Source organism: Peromyscus californicus, unplaced genomic scaffold, assembly GCF_007827085.1.
Source record: "Peromyscus californicus insignis strain IS unplaced genomic scaffold, ASM782708v3 Scaffold_8__1_contigs__length_139910024, whole genome shotgun sequence".
Classification (NCBI taxonomy): Eukaryota; Metazoa; Chordata; class Mammalia; order Rodentia; family Cricetidae; genus Peromyscus; species Peromyscus californicus.
In genome coordinates this window covers 78098314-78106597 of record NW_026294606.1, presented here as the reverse complement: position 1 = coordinate 78106597, position 8284 = coordinate 78098314, and the positions used below count along the sequence as shown (strand labels likewise).

The 8284-nt window shown below is 44.0% G+C and overlaps 1 protein-coding gene across 7 annotated transcripts in view; it reads right to left on the bottom strand.

The window, feature by feature from the left end:
• Nucleotides 1-1974: 1974 nt before the first annotated feature.
• The window catches only part of Zeb1 (zinc finger E-box binding homeobox 1), a 176829-nt gene continuing 170519 nt past the window's right edge, over nt 1975-8284 (bottom strand). For all 7 annotated transcript variants that reach the window (XM_052729156.1, XM_052729161.1, XM_052729158.1 and 4 more), the window contains 2 exons: nt 6249-6429; nt 1975-4424 (listed from right to left, as the gene is read on the bottom strand). In XM_052729156.1, the coding sequence (XP_052585116.1) occupies nt 3829-4424; nt 6249-6429 (777 nt within the window). In that variant the 3' untranslated portion in view covers nt 1975-3828. The remainder of the gene's footprint in view (nt 4425-6248; nt 6430-8284) is intronic.

The window sequence follows — 8284 nt, the reverse complement described above, 5'->3', positions numbered from 1 at the left end:
TTAGATGAGTGAGTCCTTTATTCCTTTCTGTTGTCAGCATTTAACACTGCGTTTTCTTGCATATATCACTTTAACTTTATGCTACAAGTTTTGACGTAAGACATCATCATTTGAGAATCATGTTTCCCATCAGGAACAACTTGATATGGCTTTGTATTAATTTGGGAGATCTTAAAATGCATTTATTACTAGCATATAGTTTAAACATTTATATGATTCTTCGTGTGTGTGTGTGTGTGTGTGTGTGTGTGTGTGCATGTGCACATGGCATACATATGGTGTTCAGAGGACATTTTTTTTCCTTCCACTGTGGGTACTGGGGATGGAACTCAGGTCACCAGGAGTTCTTGGCAAGTGCTTTTGACCCCCTGAGTAGTTAGGGGAACCTTCTGTTCCAATTGTCTCAAATGTGAGAGTTCTGTTGGGCCCTATAATGTTTTTTCCCCATAAATGGCCCAGGTGTTATTGGGGTGAATTTTTCTTCTCTGAGCAGAGGTGCTTCTGAAGGTCTGATGTTCTGAGACAGAGTTAATACATGATCGTCCTAATACAGCTTTCCAATGATCTCAGGTGAAATCCATGAGATTTCTCTGTCAACTTGACCCCTTTCAAAGTGCTTTACCCCCAAGGCTGTCTTTTAAGTTTGCATCGAGATTGAGGAAAATCCTACGTCTCCCTCCACCTTCAACTCTGTCAGGTTGTGTATAGTTTTAGGGGTGTTTTTTATTCCTCTTGTCTGGGGCTGGGCCTAAGTTTCTATGTGGCCAGGAGAATCCATTTCAACACGAAATGTGATGCAGGTTGGGCAGAGGCATGAACCTTGAAGCCAGACAGGCCTGTGTGCAGAGCCTCATTCTACTTACTGTGCATGTGGTCACGGGCATATGGCTTTTCTGTGTATTTTTAAGGCTCAGTGGAAAAATACTCTTGATAAAGGCAGCAAGGCAGATGCATCTGAGGGCATGGCTGCTGCTTTTTCACACTGTGAGGGAGCAGTGGGAAGAACTGCTCCTTGATAATGCCTAGTTACGATGTCCTTCCTCACTGGCCCTTTAGCCACATGGCTAATGCACTGTCCTCTCCAAGCTTTACCTTCATGACTACTGGACACCCCCTCAGAACGGCAACTTAGTATTTAATAACCTTTTACAGTATGTTTGTTTATGGAGTTTTGTGTTAGGGACAGAGGAAATCAGGCAGCCTGATGACGAAGGACATGGGAAGTAGGGCCCTGGCACAGGAAGATGGGGAGCACATGGGAATGTGCAGCTTTGACACGGGAAGTTACTTCAGAATTGGGTCTATCAAGTTTGAGGTAGTTCCACCTTCAGCTTCCAATGTCTGTACCATACACCATGAAACTGAGCACCAGAAAGACACCTAGAAATAAGCTCTCCACAGATCATAACAGAGCAGCTGAAAAGGCAGTAATTTGTTTTATCTCCTATGCCGAGTGCCTAATAACTCAAATAAGCCCACTGGCAGCTTATGGGAATCATTTACCATATGGATTCTCAGATGTGAGTGCGGCCGGGCTCTAGCAACATGCAGCCTCTACACCATCCAATGAACAGCTGTTGTAGCAACAAGTGAGAGGCAGTCTGCTGGGCAGTGGGCACCTGGGGGTGACCGTGACAGAGGGAAGGGATACCAGGGACAGTACAGGAGCTGATGAGGAGGGTACAAAACTCAGCAGAGTGCAAGCAAAAGGCATCTAAACTCAGACATCCCTGAAGTACCCTAAGGGTAAGGCCTCCTGGGATGTGGGTGGAGGGTTCCGGAAGGGGTGACCCCTGCAGAGGGCTTCCCCGGGGCCATTTCCCCACAGGAAAAGGCAAACTTCATGCTAAATGTCTAAGGTACTTAGTGTCAACAAACTCAGCTCAAGATGAATGAAGCTCTGGGATGCAATGCCCATTTCATAGACAATTTTCCAAAGAAAATCTTGACAATGATCCAAAGAATGAGAGCGCGTCAGGCTTGTTGATGCATTTTATTGTGAGCTGGGGAGTCTGGTAAAAAACTAGAAAATGACCATGGTGTAACAAGGAACTTAAAAGGAAGAGTCGGATCGGTAGCTTACATACATGGAGACAGGAACAAATTGGCACAACATGTTAAACATTGTTCCCAACACTGTTTACAGAAGGCAATTCTAATTTGGCTTGCTAAGGGATGAGTTATGGCGGGGCTAACTCTTAACAGAAGAACTGCAGAGCGTCATGCTATGAGTCACACAGTGAATTTCAAAGTGTAAGAGTTTCATATTAAAAACCGGGTAAAGGGAGGATGACTTGATTGTAGTTGTAAAACTAATACATTCCCATTTAAACTCTGCTCTACAGCCCAAGGCGAGTATAAATGTTAACAGAACACTGTTAAATCAAATCCCAATGCACGAGAACCAATTGCATCTCTACTTTAAATCTTATCAACTTTCCAAAATTTCATACTAAAATATATTATTGTATTAATACAAACTACAGTATTATACACTACACTGTGTAATAAATAAAGAAATATAAAAATAAGACACATAAATATAAAAGTTTTCTAAAACTAAAAGTACGTGTCAGTAAGAAGGGTATTAATACTGCCAGGCTTGAAGACGTACAGTACAAAATGTTGCACAGATCTATAAACTAAAAGAAAGAAAATAATACTGATAGGTAAAAATCAGCTAATGTTGTTCATCAACTGGGTCCGTAATAACTAACATTTGGAAACGGTTGTGAGCCAAATTACCAATGGCTTATCCATGTCTGACACGCAAGTACATGGATGAAGTAGTTTAGAGAATTTCCCTTTTGTTTCTGTAGAGATTTCTGAAAGTCAATCAACGTAAAATGAATACTGAGGAACCAAAGTATGAAATGTCCCAGTGCTTCAGTTTCTCTGACAGTCAGTGGTTTTGAGTTTTATTTGGGAATTTTGAAACATCAAACAAATCAACAAATGCTAGTTATTGTAGGCCACACACTGAATGAAGGCAGTTAGAGCCTTGAAATACTGGGAATGGCACTTACAGCACACAGGTCTTGCTTAAGGCCAAAGGAGACCCAACGCTTGCTTCCTAGAGATCCTTCATAGTTGCTCCCACGTACGCAAACACAATCACCAACACTGATTCTGCCGACTCTGCCGTCCTCCACACTGTTCGTCCCTGCAGTCAGAACTCAACGACAACCTTTGAACTCCATTTCAAATCACATGAGTAAGAAACTTCAGTTCTTCTCTCGGCTGCTTCCTTAAGGCTAGCAATACATGTTAAATGACAACATGGCGTCTAACGTAGAGGTCCTACCTCCTGACTGACTTGGTAACAGGTAGTCAGCACGGTTGGAACTGCTTTCTACTGCTCTGTGAAGGGAATTCTGTAGTGCAGAAGTTCTCACATTTTAAAAAAACATAATAAAATACTGAAGCGGATTTAGCATATGTTTACCAATAAAAAATTATAAAATTTCTCCCATTGTACAGCTTAAGAATGAACCAACGTAAGAGTGATAATACTGATAACATGCCAGATGCTCATCCAGCTTCCTGTAACCTGCTAAGAAACCTCTGTTCTCTGAGTCATTGACGTTTTCTAATCTGCTTCATGTTACAAACTTGTTCCTAACTTTGAAAACTGCATGAAAAATTACTAGGTCTGAGGTTCAGGCACACCCGGATTTTTTTTTTTTTTTTTTGTATTTTGTTTTTTTTTTCAGTTCTGACATTACACAGTAGTGAGCAGGAACCACAGCACAGGGGCCGTGTTTCCATGAAAAGCGTGGGTAATATAGAGCAAATTTCATTACCAAGTAGAATTTCCTTCTAGAACTCCTAGGCTTCGTTTGTCTTCTCTTCCGACAGTCGCTCGCTACTCTCGTTCGCCTTCTGTTCTAAGCTGCCTGCCTGCTGGGCAGCTCCATCCTCCATTGCACCGTCAGTCTTGGCTGCTGCCTCATGCTCAGCTTCATCCACTTCCTCCTCTTCTTCCTCCTCTTCCTCTTCCTCCTCTTCCTCCTCACCCTGTGGGTTTTCACATTCCTTTTCTTCCTGCAATTCTTCCATCTCTTTATCCTCCTCCTCCTCTTCCTCCTTTTCACTGTCTTCGTCCTCTTCCCTTGTCAAACTTTCTCTCTCATCTGAGTCAGCCTGGGAGGGAGATGCCTGGGCACCAGCATGCTCACTCATCAGGACTTCCGGTCCAGCCTCTTCCTGCTCCTGCTCCGTGCTCCCTCTCTCTTCAGCCTCTCTCTTGCAGTAGGAGTAGCGGTGATTCATGTGCTGAGAATAGGATCCCGAGTGTGAGAAGCGCTTGCCACACTTGTCACATTGATAGGGCTTTTCTCCAGAATGTAATCGCATGTGTTCAATCAGATGATGTTTGTGTTTAAATGCCTTTTTACAGATGCCACACTCATGAGGTCTTTTACCTGTAAGGTTAGAACACAGATATGAAACAAAACAGTGGCATAAGGAAATAAAAGAGCTTGTGAGCATTAAGGGACATTCAGGTTGTGGAAAGGGGACAGTTACAGTTTCATGCTTAAGAAACTAGCAGGTCCCCAACTGTACTTATAACACTATGGCTTATCTTTAATATGTGAAAATTCAAGGCTACACACTGTACTTTGTAGAGGAGGTCAGTGGGAATTACATAAGGCTGAAATGCCAAAAATACATTCATCAGGACCACATGGCAGAACATTAAGTGAGGCTCTCATGAGCCATGGGTGGTAAGCACCGGAGGCTGGAAAGCCCTGTTTCCAATGGTATTTTAATGTCTCATATATTTCTTTACTTATGACCAAATTCACATAAATATACAGTTTATGTACTGAAGTTCTTTAGAAATTGTAATATCTAAGATTGCTTTGACCCCAGGAAACTGGCTTTTGCCTAGAGGCCATCTTGCTCCTGGTGAGTGGGCGTGAGCTGGAGCACCACTGCAGACACGGACAGCAGCAGCTGGCCCGTAACAGGGACTGGCCATGAACAACTCCAATGTCACGAGGCAGTCAGCCCTTCAAATGCAGAAATGACTTGATGTCTCTTTGCACAGCTAGGACGTAATTTTAATTTTGCTATTTGCCAGTATTTAACTCTTTTTAAAGAATAAGGACATTTTCTAATTCTCTCAGTGAAAATAACTATATACAGAGGGCTGTGGTCCAAGGCCTTGTTAGAGGCCCAGGTTTTCCTACCTGGTGCTACCTTTTAACTCCAACAACTGCCAAGGTGTCAGTCACACTGCAACATACAGATGGAAAAAGAAAGAACACGTCTCTGTGTTTCTTCTCACCAGAGTGAATGAGCTAACACAGTTGATAAGCACATGAGAGGCATGTATGTGGACACTAGCTAAAACAGCTGTTAAGGGCCAGGGAAAAGAGACTGGGGATTAGAGTTTAAGATTAAACCAGTCCTTCATCCAGCCATCTTGTTGGAGAGAAACTGGCTGGCTGTGCAGCTTTTATCAGCTTGGAGTCTGATAGTTTATATCAGAATTCTGTGAGTTTTCTGAAAGCAATTCAAGCTGGAGGTCAGTCATGGAGGGAGTTCTCAGGCCACAGGGGTCTGCACATACTTCTTAACTGGATTTCCCGGGCTTCAGAGATACACGTACTGAAATTGACCAGTGTGGCTCTGGAGAGAGGGAACTGGGAAGGCCAGATTGGCAAGGGTTTTCTGTAAAAGCCCTTTAGGGAAGCGTCTTGGGATTGGCTGGCCTTTGTACCTACTGCAATCACTCAAATTTATCATTGGCCGGAGCAGAAAAGCATCCTTGGGCAACAAGCAAGTGAGGGATGTGACTGAGAGGGATAAAACATCAGCTAGGATGCTGGATTTCGATTTTTACCTTTTATCTTCTTCAATCACTAAAAATGAAAAGTCCGTTCTTGGCTCACAGGCATTAGAGAGATGAGTGGAGCCTTGTGTGGTCTGTAAGACACTGTTTGCCAGTCCCTAGACGAGCCCAGGGCTTGGGTATTTTGTGCAGAATTACAGAATCTCAGAGCTGAAGGGATCTTAAAATCAAGTTCAGCCTCTTATGCAGAAGTTCTTTCTAAAAAGCAAAGATCTTAATTTAAAAACCTTCAGGTGGTCAGGAGGCAAGCCTTTAGCCAGGATGGCTGGCGCTCCCGGAACAGCTGCCCCCTGAAGCTGGGCCCTCTCCCCGTCACCTCAGCCCACTGTCCCCACAGTTACCACGGCAGAAGCTGAACTGAACCATGTGCTCGTGTCCACTGACATACCTGTGTGTTCATATTTGTGTCTCAACAGTGAGCTACTCTTCTGAAATATCTTGTCACACAGGTCACACGCATACATTCCATTCTCTGTCTTCCGAGTTTTCTTTTTGGGTGGTGTAGAGTCAGAGTCGTTCTGGTCCTCCACGGTGGAGACTCCTTCTGAGCTAGTGTCTTGCCTTTCATCCTGAGGGGGAGAAAAAAAGATTAAATTTCAAATTAAAAGACACACAAGAGATAGGGTCAGTGAGACGGCTCAGCAGGTAGAGGCACTTGTCATCAAGGCTGATGACCCAAGTTGGATCCCTGGGATCCACAAGGTGGAAGGAGAGAACTGGCTTCCACAGGTGTCCTCTGACTGCCATGTCTGAGTAGTGGCATGTGAAGCTCTGCCCCCCACTGTCCATAAATAAGTAAGTGTAGGAAAATCAGACAATGTATGGGAGGTGAGCCTCATGTTAGAGGGTGGCTTCCCTCACGCTGACCACAGGAAGGACACACTACAGTGACACGGCAGATGGGCTCCCGGATCACTGGGAGACAGAAGTGGGGCTGGGGACAGCACAGGAACAATCATGGTGAAAACATTTCTTCAACTGGTAAGAAGGACAGTAGCCATAGTTACTTGGTTCTGGCAAATTATGAATTTACAGCAATTTTGCAGAAAGGTTTAATCACGGAGCTTGGAATTCATCATTCATTTACAACTTCATCATTTACCATACTTTTAATAACAGATTCTGGGTTTCACTAAGTAAATATTAAGACACAGTGTTTAGAAATGTCTTTAAACTGTGCCCTCCACTCTGGGGGTTTGCACCAGCTGTCTTGGTCTGACAAAGACAGGTTTGCTTTAGTTCACATTTTCTCTGGAATGAGGAGGAGCAGTGTGAGAAGGTCTGTGGTTTTTTTTTTTTTTTTTTTTTTTTTTTGGTTTTTCGAGACAGGGTTTCTCTGTGTAGCTTTGCGCCTTTCCTGGAACTCACTTGGTAGCCCAGGCTGGCCTCGAACTCACAGAGATCCGCCTGGCTCTGCCTCCCAAGTGCTGGGATTAAAGGCGTGCGCCACCACCGCCCAGCAGGTCTGTGGTTTTTAAATAGTAGTAGCTGCCTGTCAAAAAGAACCCTTACAATTCTCCAAAATGAACAAAAGACAACACAGTACTTCAGACAGTTTCAGGGAAGCCGTTTTAGGAGGAAGGCACTCTTCTCAATGGAATAACCCTGCAGAGAGCCTGTTGCAGACTTAGGTCAGCTAAGATTTGTGTTTTTCCTAAAGTCTCCCAGAGTGCTGCCTTAACCCACTGATGTCCTGTCACTGTGGCCGCTGGTACAGAAGTGAGTCCCCTTCACAGCTCTCTGACATAGTCAAACAGTCATCTGAAATGGTCAAAGCTCTGTTTTCTTTAAATTCCAACGTGTCAAGAAGGGCTGGAAGATGGCTAAGTGGGGAGGATGTTTGCTATACGAGCATAAGGACTTGAGTTCAGATCCCTAGCACACATGTAAAAGCCAGGCATGTGTGACGCTCATCTGTAATCCCAGCACTGGGGTATATGTGAATGTGTGTAGACAAACAGATAGTGGAGACTCACTGCTAGCCAGTCTAGACAAAATGGTAGGCTCCAGGTACAGTGAGAGAACCTGTCTCAAACATTATAGAGTGACTGAAGAAGACAGTCATTGTCAATCCCTGGCCTCTACATGCACACTCATGGGTAGACACACCTGTACATACAGAAGTATACATTACACACACACACACACACACACACACACACACACACACACACACACACACACACTAGTGTTTTTATACATCAGAAATCTAGTGTCATTGGTTCCGTGGACATTTTCTTCAGGAGTTACTACAGTTCTGGGGAAGCCCAAGGGCAGCAGTATTGAAGGGCACCACAGGCAGCAGGTGCATCTGAGCAGGATCTGGAAGTAAGTGCAGCTGTACTCATAAGATCAAACAGCCACCTCTGGTATCTGATTCAGTTAAAGAAACTGATGAAAAAGTGGTGACATCAAGGCTAGTGA